The sequence below is a fragment of the Oryx dammah genome, unplaced genomic scaffold (genome assembly GCF_014754425.2).
Source record: "Oryx dammah isolate SB20612 unplaced genomic scaffold, SCBI_Odam_1.1 HiC_scaffold_18, whole genome shotgun sequence".
In the NCBI taxonomy this organism is placed as follows: domain Eukaryota; kingdom Metazoa; phylum Chordata; class Mammalia; order Artiodactyla; family Bovidae; genus Oryx; species Oryx dammah.
The window spans coordinates 47,774,061-47,795,634 of NW_024070202.1; the positions used below are offsets into that span (position 1 = coordinate 47,774,061).

A 21,574-nucleotide genomic window follows, 5' to 3' on the forward strand; every position below is an offset into this window, starting at 1 on the left:
AGGTCAGCAAAATATAAAATACACATAATTCTTAAAATATTAGGGTGACTATATTAGAGCAGTCATTCTCAAACTTTTCTGTGTATCTGTGTTACCACAGTAGGTCTTTGCTATAGCCTTTCAAATGTTTTTTTTTTTTTTTTTTTCAAGAAAAAAAAACTCCACTGATGATTCTGATAAGCTCCATTTCACAAAATAGTCTTTAACATTTTTAAACTCTGTCAGCCCTGGCCCTTGTGATGTTAGTTGTTCTCACTAACCCAATTACTTCCCTTCATTTTAGTTATAAACCATAAGCATACTTTTAAAGCATTGAGGCTAATTTATAAACTCTTAGCTAAGGAATTTTACCGTTGCCAAAGTAATTTTTTTTCTCTTTCATCCATTGGTAAGCTCTTATGACTTTTGTCTTTAATCCTCTTCTTAGCTAAAAACAACAAACAAAAACCCCAGGAAAAACGGAGTAGGGAGTAATTTGAGAAAAATCCTTTAAATAGCCATGAATTAATACATGTGTCTTCATGTATACAACTGTGTTAGTCTGCGGCTTTTTAGGTTGCAATATCAGAATCTACCTCAAATGAGCTCGAGCAGAAAAGTGAATTTATTGGCTCATGAAACTGGAAAGTCCAGACATGCAGCTGTGTTAGCTTGATTTAGAGTGTCTGTTAGCCACCCTGGCTTCCTTCACAATCCGAGCCTCCTTTTCTCTCATTGGACACAGGCTTCCTCTATGTGGCTAAGAGCAATGTTCACAAGCAGCCTGAGAGTCACGAACCTATAGGCAAATGCCCTAATAGAGCGCATCCAGGGCTAAGCACCCTGATAGAAAGATCTCTCTTCTAATGTCTGCATTTACCTCTAGGAAATAATCCATATATTACCACCTGCTCAGGTCCCATCTCATTGCTGTGATGGTGTACCGTGATTGACAGCATCACCTCCCTTATAGAGAATATGAAGCATCACCTTGATTATAGAGAATATGAAGGAACCCTCCAGAGAAGAAGCTGCCCTAGAGAAGAGGTTGGCAAATTGTTTTCTAAAGTAAGTATATTAGGCTTTATGTGTTACATGAATCACTGCTGCATGTTTTTTTTCTTCTGCTAAGCCTTCTTAGTACTACCATGAGGAAAAAGGCATGGAAGTAGGATCAAAACGGAGCAGAAAAAGGAAAATAGGGACAAAGGAAGGAGGGAATGCAGAAAAATGAGGGAGGGCAAATTGGAACATATTTCAGAAAGTATCAAGGCCATATATTTGTTATTATGAAACAGAATGAACTCTAGAGATAGGTGAAAAAAATGATTGGCATCTACCCTTTGCAAAAATGAAAGGGAAATTCATTTTACTTAAGTAGAGCAACAGGAAAAGATTGTGGTTCATGTTCGTACACAGTTCTTATAAGAAAAAATAGAGAAGAATAACATTCCTTCCAATGAGGGAAGCACACAAGGAGGACATGCTCACAAACAAGATGAAAGCCATAACCTAAATTTAAAACAAGCTAAAATGGAATAAGACAATGATATAAGCTATGGAAGAACAGTATAAATCAAAGAATGAAATGAAAGGTAGAGAAGCTCACAAATGAAGTATTTAGAAAAATACTGCAGAATGCTGTTCTCTTTCACACAGTACTCTGGAGAACAGAGAAAGGCTGAGAAACGAGTTCTTTTTAGTCTACCTAAATCAAGAGGAAAACACCAGTTCAAATGATTCAAAAAGGCCTGATTTGCTCTTTTGGGCTGGAGTTCTTTGAGCAAATGTGTCCATTCATAAGGAACTAAAAGGTAGTTTTTCTCTAAAGTGCTTATTATCACTCCTAATGTGGGTCTCTTAGAGTAAAAGTGTCAAGTATAATCTCTCTCCTTCTGAATATTCTACACGTTCACATGTATATTCCACGTATCTCTGTATACCTATCCTCTCTGTGTATTCTTAAAGCAGTAGATCTAGACAGTTTTTCAAAGTGACTTTGGATCAGGATATGTGCTGAATTGTCACCTGGGCAGGTAGATGGCTTTGAGTATTCCAGTCTGAAGAAGGACATGTTCCAACCAAAGGAGTCAGTCTGTGTCTAGCAGACTGAGGCGCCTTTACCGGGGTGTGAATGCGGGATACTTCTCCAAGTACATAGTCCAGGCAGGTTGTTCCCAGTTTCCCATAGTACCACGTACACTGGAAAACCTTTGAGTAAAGCTCAAGGAGGTGGTCATGGTAGAGAGCCCACCTCTGGCTCTTTTCATGGTGTTTTGCTCTTGGGGGTTGGCTAGCTAGGTTTGTTAGGGTGCCCCCACCTCCTCCTCCTTTATGGTCTTTGCTCTCTTGTTGCCCACAGCCTGAGCTGCCTCAGTGGCAGTCTGGACTGCTGGTGGACATCCTGGATTGCCTGCTCTTTCCTTCCCAACTTGGAAAGCTCTGCACATAGGATTTATTTTCACCCCTTGTCCCAGCGCTGCAGGTAGTCAGCTGCCCGAGAAGTTGTTTTGATGAGGCTGATACAGCCCTTCCCAGCTCCTGCCGGCTCCTCAGTGAATAGCCTTAGGTCAGCGTCAGAAGAGCTAAAAATAGCTGGAATTCTCTAGCTGGTCATTCTCAAGTAGCTGGGTCAGATGAGGCACCAGAAAAAGAGAACCGTGAAGCCTGATGTCCAGCTCTGAGGCCTGCAGTCGCCTCTTTGCAGAAAGCCTGTGTGTGGTTTTGACAGCAGAAGAGCAATAGACACACACACATCCACACACACCCATACTCCACACACTGCACGCACAATGACCAGGTACTGTAGAACCTTGTGGAAAATAAAATGCATGTTGTATATCTAGTGTTTGGCAAACAGTGGCATCCTTGGCGGAAGTGACAGAAGGCCAGATCTGGAGTGAGATGCTGCATTGTGGACAGGCACAGGGGTGAGGAAAAGCAGGAAAGACTTTTTCTTATGGCTGATGCAGTGCAGCCGGGAAGGTGAGCATGGTGGCCTGTGGAGTCACACAGCCCTGGCTGGAAGTCTGACTCTGTTCCTCACTAGCTTGTTACTTTCTATTTGTTTTCATCAGCTGTTTTCGGCTTCAAAGTGGGGATGATGCCTGCCACAGAGAGCTGTTGAGGGGATTAAGGAAGGCCATTCACGCAAAGTCCCTAGCATGCCTAGCACAGAGTTAGCAAGCATAATTGTTCATTTTTTTATTTATGTGGGAAGTGGCACAGTGAGAATGTCTGTTTACTCACCACATTCCTGAAGCTTATCTGGTTGTGGCTGAAGTGTGACCCATAGGATGTTCCTGAGTGTGGCTCGGGAGCGGCATGATGTGGGCTTCCTGGAGAGCTATGGTCTTGTGAGTAGAAGACCAAGGTGGGTGCTGCCGTTCTGGGTCAATTTAGGCCAGTGGTTTCTACCTGCAGATCATGACCACTAGCGGTTCAAGACATCCAATTTTGTGGCCTAGAACCAGCATTCCCAAAACAGTAGACTAGAATAGACTCAAACAATAGATACAGCAGGGTAAGAAGATTGCACCAAGTAAGGGTTTTGGTAACATGTGTATGTAGTGTGTGAAATGTGTTTCTTACTAAAGATTGTGGTCAAACTGTAGAAACGAACAAGTAAAAATGATAGTCTGCAGAATCAGATATTTTGTTTAGGGAGTTCTGAGTACCCTGGGAGTTCAGGCCTTCTGACCTGTGAATTCCTGAGGGGGTCTTTGTACCACTTGTAGTAGTTTGGAGTTCTGTTGAAGAACAGTCTAATTTGACCATTTTTTGCCTAAAGCAGGTGGAAGTTCTAGTCTGGAGTTCTCCCACAAGAAGCAGGTGAATGAGGGCTACTTGAGTGGTTGACCAGTTGAAAAGCACCGATATTTGGCTCCAGGTAATAAGGACCTGGGGGCAGGGAAAGAAGAGGCAGGTGGAGGATGAGATAATTCAGGATGGTGAGGGATGGAGGGAGGGAGAAGTAAACATTGTAAATAGGATTAGGAAGTGCCATTTGCTCAGCAGGTACCTGGGGAATGTCTTCCAGGGGCGAGGCCCCAGCTTAGGCCTGACGCCTGTTCCAGCCCTCACAGAGCATAGCATCCGTGCAGAAACAGATGAAGGCCTGCCAAAGTAGTAGTTTTATCCAATGAGTTCTATTTTTTACCCATTAAAATTTAATGTGTCCCTGAATATAACATAGGATTGAGATAGCTTTTCAACTGTTCAGTTCAGTTGCTCAGTTGTGTCCGACTTTTTGCGACCCCAAGAACCGCAGCATGCCAGGCCTCCCTGTCCATCACTAACTCCCGGAGTTCACTCAGACTCACGTCCATCGAGTCAGTGATGCCATCCAACCATCTCATCCTCTGTTGTCCCCTTCTTCTCCTGCCCTCAATCTTTCCCAGCATCAGGGTCTTTTCAAATGAGTCAGCTCTTTGCATGAGGTGGCCAAAGTATTGGAGTTTCAGCTTCAGCATCAGTCCTTCCAATGAACACCCAGGACTGATTTCCTTTAGGATGGACTGGTTGGATCTCCTTGCAGTCCAAGGGACTCTTAAGAGTCTTCTCCAACACCACAGTTCAAAAGCATCAATTCTTCGGTGCTCAGCTTTCTTCACAGTCCAACTCTCACATCCGTACATGATCACTGGAAAAACCATAGCGTTGACTAGATGGACCTTTGTTGACAAAGTAATGTCTCTGCTTTTCAATATGCTGTCTAGGTTGGTACTATATATATTATTTTGTTTTTTGTTCCTAGTTTCAAAACTAGCTGAGAGGGAGGGGAATGACGTGTTTCTCCCTCTCTATACGTACACACACACACACACACACACACATATACATATGTACATAATACTAAATTAAATTGCTTTTGAGTTTTGTGATCCTCAGTTTTTTCAATGGGCTAGTGACCCATGATAGCAGAAAGCTCATCTCACTCTCCTCCAGCATTTGGGAAAACTCATTTCCAGAAGAGTCCTGGGCACCCGATGGTCTTGGGTGATGAGGTCAGCACTTGTAATTCTGTTTATTAAAAATGTTTGTTGTTATTTCTTTATAACAACAATAATACTTGCCCCTGATGAAGATCATAGATAACACAGAAACTATAATATAGACTCAGAACTCTTTTTGGACATGGAAATTGTTGCTAGAAGGCTCCTTCAAGGTTTATTTTTTTCCCAGGTTATTACATGTGATGAGAAGAGGAAAGGAAATTTTTTTAAAATTTGAAGTATAGTTAATATACACTGTTGTTAGTTTCAGGTGTACAACAAAGTGATTGTTTTATATATATGTATCCTTTTTCAGATTCTCTTCTGGTATGGTTTATTACAAGATACTGAGTATAGTTTTGGTGCTATACAGCAGGATCTTGTTTATCTGTTTTATATATAGTAGTTCATATCTGCTAATCCCAAGCTCCTAATTTTTCCCTCCCCTACCCTCTTTACTCTTTGGTAACAATAAACTTGCTTTCTATGTCTGTGAGTCTGCTTCTGTTCTGTAAATGAGTTCACTTGTATCATATTTTTAGGTTCCACATATAAGTGATATCATATGGTATTTCTCTTTCTTGGTCTGATTTATTTCACTTAGTATGGTCATCTCTAGGTCTCTCCATGTTACTACAAATGGCTTTCTTTCAGGCTTTTTTATAACTGAGTAACATCCACTGTGTGTACATATGTATGTATGTATGTATATATACACACACAAACATCAGCTTCTTCATCCATTTATCTGTTGAGGACATTTAGGTTTCTTCCATGTCTTGGCTGTTGTAAATAGTGCAGCTGTGAACACTGGGGAGCACGTGTCTTTTTGAATTAGAGTTTTGTCCAGATATATGCTCAGGAGTGGGATTGCTGGGTCATATGGTAACTCTCTTTTTACTTTCTTAAAGAACCTCCATACTGTTTTGCACTGTAGCTTCATCAGCTTACCTTGTAACCAACAGTGTAGCAGGGTTCTCTTTTCTCCACATCCTCTCCAGCATTTTATTATTTGTAGACTTTTTAATGATGGCTCTTCAGACTGGTGTGAGGAGGGTACCTCATTGTCTTTTTTATTTGACAACATGCAACATGAAGGATCTATGTTCTCCAACCAGGGATCAAACCTGTGGTCCCTGCAGTGGGATCTCAGAGTCCTAACCACAGGACCACCAGGGAAGTCCTCACCGTTGTTTTGTTTCACTTCTCTAATAATTAACAACGTCGAGCATATTTTCATGTGTCTATTGACCACTTGTATGTCTTCTCTGGAGAAATGTCTACTTAAGTCTTCTGTCCATTGTGTGATTGGGTTGTTTGGTTTTTTGTTGTTGAGCTGTATGAGCTGTTCATATATTTTTGGAAATTAAGCCCTTTTCGGTCACATCATGTGAAAATATTCTCTCCCTTTCCATAGGTTGTCTTTTTGTTTTGTTTTTTTTTGTTTCCATTGCTGTGCAAAGGCTTATAAGTTTGATTAGGTCCCATTTGTTTGTGAAAGGACATGTTTTGACATGTTACTAGATTTGCAGAACCTGGAATTAGTTTGAAATGTGTCATTTTCCCAGAGCTAAGTCATTCCCCTCGTTCTTCCCTGTAGGAAAAATACTGTGACCTTTCTTTCCTCAGGCAGGCTAGGTGGTGACAAGTTGTATAAACCTCATGGAACCATTCTTGGCCATCTTTCACGGTGCCTTGTTCTGTAAGCAGAAGGGAGGGTGCTGCTGGAGAAGTTTTAGGATGGAGGTGATAAGGTTTATGAAGCATTTAGGAGTAAAATCCCTTATCAGTATTTGAGTAGTGATTCTCTACCAGAGATGATGAGTGTTTAAGAATTCTCTAGTGATCTATCCCAACTACACAGACCCCTTTTGCTGTCATATCTAGGGACGTATCATATGTTCAGGAATAAATGTATTAATATGTTTTTGTAAAGCCCCACAGGTAATTCTCACTCTATCCCTTTCCTACTCCACCTACTAATACAAAAGGGAATGCATGTAAACCCTGCTTAAAGATAAAGAGTGTGGAGGTAAAAAATAAAAGAACTGGAAGCTAAAAGTTTCAGGAAAAAAAAAGAACAGGAGGCACTGTTTCTCAGATGCATCTTTTCCTGCAGTTAAGTGTCCCCTGACAATCCTAAATGTGGCTTCTTGGGCATCACCATTATCTGAGGGGAGATGGCTGTTTGCCAGAGGCACATACTACCCCGCAAGCTTAGTAAAGCAAGCTCTGAGCCTAGAGCTGGAAGCTCTGTTCCTTGTGAGTGCCACACTTCGTTGGCACCCCTTGGGAACCAGTGATACAATGTGTAGTTTCAGCCTGCTTTGTTCAGAAATCCCCAGCAAACAAGTCCTCTGATTTAAAGGAAAATAGCAGCAATTATTGTCAGTAAATTGTTCATTTAAAAAATATTTTCATCCTTTTGGCATATTTTAGACATGTCTCTTCTAAGTAGCAAATAGTTGGATTAAAAAAATTCTTTTCACTGTATGTGTGTGTAGAATATTTATGTACATTGACATGTTACATATATTGAATGTATGTTACATGTATATGTTACATATATTGAATGTATGTACCATACGTCCTGTTGTTTTTCTGTTTGCGCTACTTGTTTTTGTTTCCTTTTTTCTCATTTGTGGCCAACTTTTGAAAAATTGTGATCTTTTCCTGTTTGAAAGTAACTTTCCTTGTTCCTATTCTTATTAATTCAACATACATATTTAACCAAAGTCTAAAAACTGCCAATAAGTTTAATCTCATTCTGACAATTCAAACACTTTGAATTCCATTTACCTTGCTCCTGAGTTAGGCTATACCTGTAGACTTTAAATATTGTTCAATTTAAGTTTGTTAGACAAATTTAAAACAATTATCATTGTTTTTTCATATAATCAGTTTTGTTTAGTTGCCCCATATGTATTTACTCCTTCTATTGCTCTTCATTCTTTTATCTCCTAGAATTTTCTTTAGTGAGGGTATGCTAGTGGCAATCTTTCAGTGGTAGGTGATCTGAAAATGTATTTTCAGCCTCAAAAAAATATTTTTTTGTGGGAGTAGGGTGCCAGTTTGGCAATTATTTCCTTTTAGGTCATTGTGTTGTCTCTCGGCTTCTACTGCTCAGAGTCCAGTTGGTCTCTGTCCTTAGAATGCATTTTTTTTTGTTTTTGGCCACGCAGGTTGGCTTGCCGGTATCTTAGTTCCCTGACCAGGAATTCAACCTGGGCCCTTGGCAGAGGGAGCACAGAGTTGTAACCACTAGATCACTGGGGAATTCACATAATCTTTTTTCCTCTGGCTGCTTTTTTTTTTTTTTTTTTTTTTTGCTTTTTAAGACACTTTCTGTGCTATTTGCAGTTTCACTATAACATGTCTGTGTGTGGCTTTTTAAAATTCCTCTTGCCTGGGATTCATTGAGCTTCTTTAACCTTTCACTTGTTGCTTATCAGTTCAGGTAAATCCTGAACCCTAATTTCTTGAAATATAGCTTCTACCCCCTTTTTTTTTCTTCTTTTATAGGTCTGATTAGACATGTTAGGCCCTTTCCCTCTTTCATGTTGCTTCTTTCTGATTTTGTCTATTTCTTTTGTGCTGCATTCTGAATAATTCCTTCTGTCTTCCCTTTGGTTCCCTCTGTGGCTGTCTAATCTGATAATTTCAGTTTCTGTATTTTTTATTTAAACAAATCTGTTAATCTCTTTTTCAAGTTTGTTAGGTCATTAAAAAACTTTACTATTCCATGCAGGTATTTTCAAGCAATTTCATTAAAGAAAACATGCATGTTTTATAATAGCTCATAATTTCCATATCTGAAACTTCTGGGTTCTTTTTCTGTAACTCTCATTCATGGTGTCCTGTTTCCTTGTGTAATTTCTTTGTGAGTTGCTCATTTTCCTTAGGGGGCTTAGAACATTATTTTGGGAATTCTTTGAGGCTTAGGATGAAATTGGATCCTTTGCATTGTCAGGCATTTAGAGAATTCTACCAGTCTAACTTAATCTAAATTTACAGCTTGAAGTTTCTGTAACATGTAGGGATATGAATTTGGATTGCAACTAGGTGCATGGGCTAGTTTGCAGTGACACCTTCTTAGAGGTTTTTTTTAAACTCGGACTGCCTGGAGCTAAAGCAGTTTTTATTGCAGGGCTCTCTTGGTGTGGGTGTTGGTTTACTGCTAGTTCTTCATCCTGAAGTAGCTCTTTGCAGGGCCTGCTTTCTAGAGTGTCTGATTTCTATTCACATGTCCTGTCAGGCCCTACAAACCGAAGCTCACAGTCCACAGGCTTGATAGATACCCAAGGACAAAGGTACCTTCAGGGTTTGACTCTATGCCGGGTCTCCTTTTCACTTAGATTTTGACCTAGTAATTTCTTATTGTCCTGTTAATGCAATACTAAAAAAAAAAAAAAGTTACCTGTTCATTTTTTTTTGTTTTCGGTGGGAAGGTGGTCATTACCTAGTCCGTTTACATTTCTGGAAGGAAACAGAACTGTCTAGTTATAAAAATACCGAGAGCATTTGCCAAAATTTTGGTGTCGTTGGTTTACACAGAAGATTCTGTTTCTCCATCTGTAAAAAAGGCATTTAAAATAGCCACCAATTTTGGGATATGCATCAGGGAAGTCTGTAGAACCATTGATAGCTGAATTAAAATTGTATTTAATTACTCTGCCTTGATTTAAGAACAATTTACGGTGATTAAAATCTTAAAAATTTTAAGAGTACCACTAGAAGCTCAAATAAAGAAGGAAGGGCATTTGGTAGAGTGCACCCTTAATCTCTGCCCTGCAGTTACAGGTGGCCTCATTTTATTGCACTTGCTTTTTTTTAATTTTGTTTTTTACAAATTAAAGGTTTGTGGCAACCCTGCATGGTTGATGATGCTTAGAATTTATTAAAAATAAAATATTTTAAAATTAAATTATGTACATTGTCTTTTTAGACATGCTATTGCATACTTAATTGATGATAGTATACTGTGAACCTAACTTTTATAGGCACTGGGAAAGCCAAAACTTCATGTGACTCACTTTATTGTGATGTTTATTTTGAGGTGGTCTAGGATGGAACCTGCAGTGTCTCTGAGGTCTGCTTGTAACTAGGAGTCAGTGCGGAGTGTGTGTAGCAACCCTCTTTTAAGTTATATGTAGATAGTTTTATTTGCAAATAAGAGTTTTTCTCTGAAGAAGGTCCACAGCTCTGAGTACATTCTCAGGGGTCCAAGATCCAAGGAAGGTTATGAACTACTTAAGTACATACAAGGAAATCTTAGGCCAATAATTTATCCTCTTTACATGTTAAGTTTTTTAACCCATACTTTGATGAAACATTTTACTTCATGAATTTACTGTTAAGGATTTTCCAAAAAAGACATTAATATATGAGCATACTTTGAAAAAGTTACCCATCTTTAGAGCTGTTTTAGAAATACACTCAGTACCTGTGGAAGCCAGAGGGAGGGCACATGGCATCAGGTGAGAATGGCAGATGACAGAATTGTTGCCTGATGCTTGGGGGGCATTATCACCTAGCACCTGAAATGAGTAAGCCAGAGGCAGCATAAGCAAGGAGAGAAGCAGGGAAATGGTGTGCTGTGTGGCAACACTGAAAAGGTAAATGTGTGAAGAGCCCCTGAGAGAGAAGGAACCCAAGGTGTTACAACATACAAGATGAAGCAGTTTCAAGGAATGAATTATTAACAGTGGCAAATACAGGAGAGATCCCCTGATAAGCTAACTGAACATATTTGTTTGACAGTCAAGAGGCCTCTGTTTTATTTAATGAGGGATGGGAACCAGATGAGAGATGAACAGGAAGTGAGGTGGTAAATGGAGAGGAAATGTACACAGAGTCTGGATGTGAATGGGAGAGGGAGACAGGTGCTGCTGTTATTAAGGGAGTTCCTTTTTTTTTTTTTTCCTGAAAGGATGGGAGAAACAGAAACATGTTTGTTTATTGGCTGAGGAGAAAGGAATAGAAAGGGAGAGGTTGAAGATAAGCGTTGTTTTTCTCCCAGGTGCAGAGATCTGGTAGAAATCATCAGGCTATTCAGGAAGACCTAAATGAATTAAACTTGTAGTCAGTCCCTCAGGGCAGCACCTCAGTACAATAGCTGATCCATGTGGGTAAAAACTACAGAACATCTTCTCGAGTTTAACTCATAGAAGTAACAGCTCAGAAGATAATTACAGAATTAAAAAAAAAAAAGGCAAGTCAGGATAACGGTGGTGGTGGTAGTTTAGTTGCTAAAATGTGTCTGACTCTTGTGACCCCACGGACTGTAGTCTGCCAGGCTCCTCTGACCATGGGATTCTCCAGGCAAGAATACTGGAATGGGTTGCCATTTCCTTCTCCAGGAGATCTTCCCAACCCAGGAACTGAGCCTGGGTCTCTTGCATTGCAGATTTCTTTACCAACTGAGCTATGAGGGAAGCCCTCAGGATAACAGTATGTTTAATTATATTTTGTTGTCAACTAAAGAAAGATGCTTCTTTTTTCTGGGGTGAACATGTATCAGTGTAAACCAAAATTATATTTTTCTGCAGAGATTATGCTATAAACTGGTAGAAAAGTCAATTGGCAGCTTACTCTACTCACCAAGAGAGCATGAGCCCTGAAGAGTGGTAAAAGCCTCAGGTCCCTTGTTAACACACCCATTAAGTCACCAAAAATTCTATATACCAGTGAGGTGAGGGGTCAACCAGCCCATGTGAGAGCATGCAAGGAAAATTCCTAATTACCAAGGACTCATTTTCATGTTAGTTTAAAATTTAAAATTTTGGTAAAGTTGTTAATTCAAATGATTATAAAATTCCATTCAAGAATGTATTTCTCATTGCTGGAAGAACAAATAAGTATTTTAATACAATTTAATGGAATGAATAATTGTGAACCAAATAAGATAGTTGTCTCTGGGGGGAACAAATTAGAGAAACTTCCAAATTAAATTAAAATGAGGTGGGAAGAACCTGAGTAAGAGGTGACTGATTTTAACTGGTGCAGAATGCTTCAGATGGTTTCTTTAAACATGTAAATCTTAAAACATTAAAAACAACAAAAAAAATCAAGAAATGTATTTAAAGGTTGGAACACTTGGGAATCAGTTCAGTTCAGTCGCTCAGTCATGTCCGACTCTTTGCAACCCCATGAATTGCAGCACGCCAGGCCTCCCTGTCCATCACCAACTCCCGGAGTTCACTCAAACTCACGTCCATCGAGTCAGTGATGCCATTCAGCCATCTCATCCTCTGTCGTCCCCTTCTCCTCCTGCCCCCCAACCCTCCCAGCATCAGTCTCTTCCAATGAGTCAACTCTTCGCGTGAGGTGGCCAAAGTACTGGAGTTTCAGCTTCAGCATCATTCCTTCCGAAGAACACCCAGAACTGATCTCCTTTAGAATGGAATGGTTGGATCTCCTTACAGTCCAAGGGACTCTCAAGAGTTTTCTCCAACACCACAGTTCAAACGCATCAATTCTTCTGTGCTCAGCTTTCTTCACAGTCCAACTCTCACATCCATACATGACTACTGGAAAAACCATAGCCTTTACTAGACAGACCTTTGTTGGCAAAGTAATGTCTCTGCTTTTGAATATGCTGTCTAGATTGGTCATAACTTTTCTTCCAAGGAGTGTCTTTTAATTTCATGGCTGCAGTCACCATCTGCAGTGATTTTCGCGCCCCCCCCCCCCCCGCAAAATAAAGTCTGGCACTGTTTCCACTGTTTCCCCATCTATTTCCCATGAAGTGATGGGACCAGATGCCACGATCTTCGCTTTCTGAATGTTGAGCTTTAGGCCAACTTTTTCACTCTCCTCTTTCACTTTCATTAAGAGGATTTTTAGTTCCTCTTCACTTTCTTCCATAAGGGTGGTGTCATCTGCATGTCTGAGGTTATTCATATTTCTCCTGGCAATCTTGATTCCAGCTTGTGCTTCTTCCAGCCCAATGTTTCTCATGATGTACTCTGCATAAGCAGGGTGACCCTATACAGCCTTGACGTACTCCTTTTCCTATTTGGAACCAGTCTGTTGTTCCATGGCCAGTTCTAACTGTTGCTTCCTGACCTGCATATAGGTTTCTCAAGAGGCAGGTTAGGTGGTCTGGTATTCACATCTCTTTCAGAATTTTCCACAGTTTATTGTGATCCACACAGTCAAAGGCTTTGGCATAGTCAATAAAGCAGAAATAGATGTTTTTCTAGAACTTTCTTGCCTTTTCCATGATCCAGCGGATGTTGGTAATTTGATCTCTGGTTCCTCTGCCTTTTCGAAAACCAGCTTGAACATCTGGAATTTCACAGTTCATGTATTGCTGAAGCCTGGCTTAGAGAATTTTGAGCATTACTTTACTAGCATGTGAGATGAGTGCAATTGTGCAGCAGTTTGAGCTTTCTTTTGCACTGCCTTTCTTTGGGATTGGGACTAGTGGCAGTGGAAGGGATGTTGTGGCAAGCTACTGAAACCAAGAAATTCAAAAATCTAGATTATTTCTTCCTTCTGTCCATTCATTAGCTCAAATATTGCTTGAGCACCTGGTAAAGGACACTGACTCTGCCAACACATAGAGCACGTCTTAATCAACTTTTCACTTGTCCACACCAGTCTGAACCCTTCCAAGAGGCTGAGCTCCTCCTCTTGCAGGCTTGCCTGGGTCAGTGGTCTCTACTGCCTGATCCTTTGAGGTTCACACCCCTCCTTATTGCTGCCTCCTGGCCCCTTCCCTTCATTCTGTGAGCACGTTGGCACCTAACTTAGTTTTCCTCTCCACTACGACTCTGGATAATTAAAATGTCCACCCATCAAACCCACTTATCTTTAGGTTTTGTGACCTTGCTTTTGTCTCCAGTGATCTTTCTCTCACTTAGCCACTGCAAGGTCATTCCTTAGACTGTACCACAGCATAAACTTGCTCCTCTCAGATCAGGCAAGGGTTTTTTTGTCCTTCTCGACTTACTTAAGAACTCCCAGTAGATCAGAGCTGCCATCAGACTCTGCTGTCTTCATGACACTGTATGTTGCCTTCACATCCTTAACGTATTCCATTTAGATACCACAGGACCATTTTTCAACAACTCAATTTTAGTAATTATTCAATTATTGTCCTTTGTTCTATCAGACTTACCTGGAAAAATGCCACATATATCTATTTTCTCTGTACCTAGGCACCAAGGTGATACTAGGGAGAGAACAAAAATAAAACCACAAGAGGCAGACTTCACTGTAAGTTCTGTCACCATTCTATAGTTCTCCAGTACCTCTGGCCACTTGACTCTCCATAAGAATTGTTTTAAAACATCCATTTTAATCTGGTCTGGTCTCAAATCTGGTCTGGTCTCTGCATACAGTCTGGTTTCTCCTTTATCTTCTAGATTACAAACACTCCTAGACATCTAGTCAATCTTTTCACCGGTGCTTTGGACTCCATGGTCCTCCACCTTTTTTGGAACCCAATACCATACTGATCTCTTTAATTCTTTGATCTTCAACTTCTTCCGCTTTCTCACATCCTTCTCAGAGATAAAGTAGTAGCTACAAAGGGAAAGGGAGACACGCTGTTGCCTCACTTGCTCCTCTATACATCCAGCACTCAGGAGTTGTGTAAGGTAGCTTCTTTCTGACCTCTACCTCCTCTACTACTGAGAGAGAATGTCTCTAAGCTGCCTATTGCTACCAAGAGGTCAAATCCAATAGCTGCTTTTACATCCCTCACTGAACTTGATCTCTCAGTAGTATTCAACACCTGTGTAGTAAAATGCCTTTCCCCTGGGCTTTCATGATTCTCCTCCTGGCTTTAACCTCTTTAGCTACTGCTTGTCAGTCTCCTTTGCTGGCTCATCTGCCACTTAACTTTTGAAAATACTTATGCTTTTGCCCTTTTTTCTTTATAGTAGAGATTCATGCATTTTTGTTTAAAGGGCCATATAATAAATTATTTTAGGCTTTGCAGGCCATAAAGTCTGTCACAACTAATCAACTCTGCCATTGTGGCATGAAAACAGCCATGAACAATAATTTTATTAATTGTGTTCCAACAAAACTTTATTTAGAAAACAGATGGTGGGCTGGATTTGGCCTATAGCCTGTGGTTTGTTTATGCCATACTCTACACCCTGCCGAGAGACATATCTTCCTATGTCTCTCCACTGACCATCTATACATCAAATTCATGTCCAAATCTGTGTCTCCAACTACCTAAAACTCACATTTAAATGTCTGAGAGGGCACCTCAAATCTTATCTGACGAATTGTGCTCTTTGCCCCCCAGTCTGATCTCCCTCCAGTGTCTTTACTAAAAGGCACTGCTATATGCTACACAAGGTAGAAAGGAAGAGTCATCCTAGAAATTTCTCCCTCTTTCATTCTCTTAATTCTTTGAACTGGAAGAATACCTAAAAAAGATAACTCTGGAAATGCCATTATTTGAAGCACACAGTCAAATTTAACATTTCACTAATAGAGCTAAACTTTATTTCCATGTTTATTACATGTTTATCTTTGATGCTGAATACATATTAGATTGATTTAACATACAACTTGGGAGAAAAGCTGACATTCTCCACTAAATGGGTTAAAAAGGAATGTAAAACTACAAAATACTTGTTTAAGTTTGAATTCTGAATTATGGCAAACAGAACAATAATTACCTTGCTGTTTTCTCTTTCTAGTTTTCCAAGATGGATTTCCTTATAAAATTTTCATAACAATTTATTTCAAGAAAAGAAATCAGGGATAATCATTAAAACCATTTTACTTTAAGTATAGAGTACAAATAAAGAGTCTTAATGCAGAACTCCTATCTTCTATTTAAAATACAAATATTTCATGATATTATGAATTGAGGGGGATTAATTGCTAACTGCAAATCTAATGATTTAGAGCAAACTCATACATGCCATTTGCTTTTGTCTGAAAGATTAAGCTGATTTACGGGTGACACAATAGAGCTCTATTTGGTATCCATGTTAACCAGTTGCTTCTCAGAATGGAGATGGCCAAAATACTAAGTGCTTACGTGATGGAGATTTGGGCTTAATCAATTCCAAGTGGCTGAAAGCTAACACAGTTAATCATTCCATCCCCCCAATCACTGGCCATGTACAAATGTACAGATTTTAGCATTCAGTGAAAAGTATTAAAATAAAACCCCTCTAGATACTCTGCAATTGCTGAAATTCAGTGTACAAAGACTGTTGTCTATAGTGTAATTCCAATGTTTAATAAAATCAAAATTATGAGTGGTTATCAAAGTTGTTATTGGTAAATTTCCTTACCTTTGCTGTAAGCCCCTTAGCACATTTTATGAAGAAACTACGTGTTCTTCTTACTATTACTCTTCACTTGGATACATTTAAAAAACAGTAATCGCTTTAAAATTATTTTTTACCAGGGATGGGATTACAGGATGAAAACTTTTCCTAGGAGTATGGCTGATGCCTACTATTCTTATTAGACAAGTGATTAGATCATCTGCAAAACCCCATCTTCTTCTTAATAATGCTTATAAAAGATGCTTAATAAAGATAACATCTCTAATTAGATTACTCTAGTGATAAAATACCTTCTCATGTAACTGTTTAGGACAAATAATATATGGCTTTTCAATTTGTAAAATTTCACTTTAACGTCATATTGTTAAAGCTTTTCTAAATAGTCTTCTAATATCAGACTCTTAAATGAAAAAAGAGAAGACAAAAGAGAAAAACTCTACATATCAAGGCACACTCTTTTTCTTACAACAGGGGTTAACATACTTTTCTATAAAGGGCCGGATAATAAACATTTCAGGCTTTGTGGGTTGTAGGATCACTATTGCAATGATTCAACTTCTACTGTTGTTGTGAGAAAGCAGTCATAGACAATATGTATTTACAAAAAAATAGTCTGAATTTGGCCTGCTGGCCACAGCCTTAGAACAGAAAGGAATCTACAAAACCCTGGTCTCTAGTCAGGTGTGACGACTGACTCAGAATCTAGCAGTTGATCACTCTAGAACATGTCAGTGTTGAACACTTCGGATTCAGCCAAATTACCATTGTGGGATCAGATTCTTCTTTTCAAACTCATGTCATTTTATTTTTCATTTGGGATAATTTATCTTCATTTAAGTAAGTCCTTGCTTGAACATTATTTATTGAGGGATTCAGTTTAAAATTAGTAAGTGATGTCCATAAAATCAAATATCCAATTTAATTTTTGAAAAACTTAATGAAAAATTTAACAATCAAAACATCTAAAATAAGTACACTCACTACCCATTCCACTAATTCATTTCAGTCATAGCAACTATAGAATAGGAAAAATAAATTCAGAAGTGTAATTACTTTAAAATAATTACTTCCGTATTTGTCAATAGTTTACATTTATGTATATATTCTATAGTGTAAGCAGAAATTCTCTCTAAAAATCTCCTTAAAATCTTGAGGTGCAGAGCCACAGGCAATATCTGACATATAAAACTGCAGTACAGGTCTGTCAATTTGGCATTTCACTGGTACAATACAATGACCAATTTGTATAATCACTGTACAGTGCCTAGACATTCCAGTAAGAACCATTATTTTCTTTAATGTAGAATGATTAATACATAGTTTACAAGGGGCAGTGAGGTTTAGTAATTCTGTTGGGTATGTCCTGACATAATTTCAAATTGTACAATAACACAAACAACTTTGTTAAGGCCATGTTTTATTTGCTGATTAATGGACAAAAGGCAATGTATTTTCAAGTATTTTCTTGAAAGTCTGTGCTCATAAAAATCATGAAAAGTTGGAAAGACTGTTAAATCACTGAAACTTTAAATATATCTTACACAATCTGTTTATACAAAAATACAAGTTAAATATAAACATAAAGCAGTCATGATAATTTTATGCAAATCTGTTTTTATGTGATCTTCAGTTATATATAAAAGTTTCTTGGTTGTTTGTGAAAAGATCAATACCAGATTGAATTACTATCTATTGGCAAAGGGCCCTAAAAAGCTTACTTTAGCAATTATCTTTTACATGGTTAAGAGCATTTCCTAATTTGAGATCACCTAAACACTGGAAAAAAGAAAAAATGAAAAGGGCAGTATGTCCATAAACCAACAAATAATTTGGCTGTAATGTATCATAAAACACAAAGAACCCCCAAACATCTGTACAATAAACATTATGTATTACATACTCACACACACAGGGGTACACGTGTGTGCATGCACGTAAACACACACACACGCATACGCAGGCGCACACACACACACCCCCAGTCATAAAACAAAGCCTAATGAGGTGCTGCTTCCAGTTCGATATTCAGCTGTGCATTTTTTCTTACTTCATCAAAAGAATAGCTTTTTGTCACCTTCCCATTCTTGAAGACAGTGTGAAGAAGATCCTGCACAAATATAACAATATTGAAATTTAATGGTTATATTAGGCTATCAAAAATTTTCAGTAATGCTTAGATGAATTAGACTAAATAGTCAAATACAGAGATGCTGACAATGTTCACATTATGAAATGATTTTATATAGAAAGGATGCTGATGGAACAGGCAGAGGAGGCAAGACCCGGATCTAAAATGGAATGTAGACATGTTTAACTTTCTGAAAAGGAATGATTCAAGTATTACATTCTTAAAACAGTTTTCCTTAAAGGCAAAACAAATCTAGTAGATGCTTACTGCTTTGGCTGCCCAGAAGCACTATGGCTGTCGCTAATAATCCTGATGGACAGATCAGCAAGGAAAGCCTGCCAGACTGTCCCTGTTCCTAGCCAAGAGACTCGACACCCAAACAGAAACATTAATAGATACTGATTTCTTGACTAATACATAGTCACTGATTTTAAAGACTGTGTATATTCCAGAAGTCACTGACACATGTAATCCGTTTGATCCATACAAAAATAACAAAGACAAATTAAGAGAATTAGGACTAAATTCCCTTTTGAGTCTGGCAAAGCATTTCTGTCTTAGTAAGGAATTATCTGCCTCTAGTTTTTCTTGAAAAATCCATAGAAGTAATCTATTGTGCCAAAGTTTTTCATTTCATCTGAAGGTGAGCATATAACATTATCTAATATTTCTGTCACTATGTTGTTTCCTTTTTATCCTTTTTCTGTTGAAATATAGTTGATTTACAATATTAGTTTCAGGTGTACAATGTAATGATTTAGTAGATTATAAATCACTTAAAATTATTATAAAATATTGGCTGTATTCCCTGCGCTGTACAGTATGTCTTTGTACCTTATTTTATGCATAGAAGTTTGTTCCTCCTATTCCCCTACCTTACCCCTCCCTGCTTCCCTCTCCCCACTGGTAAACACTAATTTGTCTGTATCTGTGACACTACTTCTGTTTCATTATATTCATTTATTTTTTAGATTCCATATACAAGTAATAACATTCAGTATCTGTCTTTCTCTGACTTATTTCACATAGCACAATACCCTCCAGGTCCACTAATGTTGTTTCAAGTGACAAAATTTCACTTTTAACAGCTGAGTAACATTTCACCGTGTGTTGCATGCACATTTTCTTTACCCATTCATTTGTTGATGGACACTTAGGTGCTTCCATATCTTGGATTACTGTGAATAATGGTGCGATTATTTCATGTGTGGGTTTATTATTTCATGCACATGTTTCAAATCAGTGCTTTCATTTTCTTTGGATATATACCCAGAAATGGAATTGCTAAATCATATCATAGTTCTATTTTTAGTTTCTGGAGGAATCTCCATAGTGGCTGTACCTGTTAACATTCCCACCAACAGTGTATGAGGGTTCTCTTTTCTCCAAATTCTTTCCAATAGTTGTTATTTGTAGACTTTTGGAAGACAGCTGTTATTCTGACAGGTGTGAGGTGATACCTTTTTGTGGTTCTGGTGTGCATTTTTCTAACAGTCAGCAATGTTGAGCATCTTTTCACATAGCTGTTAGCCATCTGTATGACTTATTTGGAAAAAATGTCTATTCAGTTCTTCTGCCCATTTTTTGCCTGGATTGTTTTTTGATATTAAGTTACATGAGGTTCTTGGGTATTTTGGATATTAACCCCTTATTGGTCATATTTACAAATACTTTCCCATTCTGTAGGTTGTCTTTTTGTTTTGGTAGGTTTCCTTTGCTGTACAAAAGCTTTTGATTAGATTCCACTTGTTTATTTTTGCTTTTATTGATTTTGCCTTGGGAGACTGATCTAAGAAAACATTTCTATGATTTACATTGCGGAGTGTTCTTTTCTAGGAGTTTCATGGAATCATGTCTTACATTTAGGTTCATTACTGCTTTTGACATATTTTACATCTTTTTGTGTATCACTGAACTGCTTATTGCAGATGTAGATGATTTTACTGTCTTTTAAACTTCCTTAGTAAATGATTGATTTGCTACCTTTACTATACATTTGGCTTTACTGACAAGGTTTTTCCTTTTGTAATTATTATGTTTCTAGTTACAGCATTTTTCTCCCCTGCTTAGATTACTTCTATTAACATTTCTTGTAAAGCTGGTTTGGTGATACTGAACTTCAGCTCATCTTTTGATCTCTTCATCAAATCTAAATGAAAGTCTTATCAGGTAGAATATTCTTGGTTGTCAGTTTTACTCTGTCATCACTTTAAATACATTGTGCCATCCCTCTCACCAGCTGAATTTCTGCTGAAAAGTCAGATTACAACCTTATGAGAGTTCCTGTGTGTCTAAGTTGTTCCTTTTCCCTTGCTGCTTTTAATATTCTCTTTAATTTTTGCCATTTTAATTACCGTGTGTCTTGGCGTGGTCCTCTTTGAATCTGATTCTTTTGGGGCTCTCTGGAATGCAAGGCTCCCCAGGTTGGGGAGGCTGAGGTGGGGTTCAGACCCCTTGTTTCTTTGGAAACCTCTGTAATTATTCTCCTATGGGTTGCCCACTTGGGGATATGGGTCTTGACTACATGGTGATTCTGCCCCTCCTGTCTTGTCATAGTTCCTTCTTTATAGCTTTAGTTGTAGATCTTTTCCTGGTAGATTCTGCTCTTTCTCATCAATATTTGTTCTGTAAATAGTTATAATTTTGGCATGCCCATAAGAGGAGTTGAGTTCATGGTCTTCTGTATGTTGCTTCCAATCACACTGCTCTTGCTGTGGCATTTTCTTTATGAATTTAACTATGAAAATTTAAATATAATCTATTGAGGAAGGGTGGTTCCTGTTAAATCAAAATGTCTAGATGATGGCTTACTGACTCAAATGTTCTAGAGTATAATCCACATACTCTTAAAACCAGTCTTGTTTTAGTCACAGTTATGACCATGTCTAAAGTAACTTTTGTCCATCTGAGGTAAACTAATATAGCAAAATCTCAGTAGTAGAAGAGTTAAATGAAGGCTGCGTAACAGGCTATATATAAACAAATCTAATTCTAAAAGTTTTAGGAACATATTTCTCATTGAAGATAATAGAAAAATCTTACTGTGATAATTATGGCTTAAAATCTCAAAAGAATATAATAAAAGTAACATAAGCAGAATATATGTAGTATAAAGAATCAAAAGTTAAAAAAATAGAATCAATTTTATTATATAATCAATAAAAATACAATTTTTATAATTTTTATCAATTATGAGTAGTTCC

General features: G+C 38.2%; 1 protein-coding gene across 2 annotated transcripts in view; it reads right to left on the bottom strand.

Annotated features, from left to right (window-relative positions):
- Positions 1-15,413: 15,413 nt before the first annotated feature.
- NAMPT (nicotinamide phosphoribosyltransferase) overlaps positions 15,414-21,574 on the bottom strand; it is a 43,202-nt gene continuing 37,041 nt past the window's right edge. For both annotated transcript variants that reach the window (XR_005724482.1, XM_040260822.1), the window contains one exon: positions 15,414-18,350. Coding sequence is in view for 1 of the 2 variants with exons in the window: in XM_040260822.1 (XP_040116756.1) it covers positions 18,240-18,350 (111 nt within the window). In the remaining variant the exon portion in view is untranslated. The remainder of the gene's footprint in view (positions 18,351-21,574) is intronic.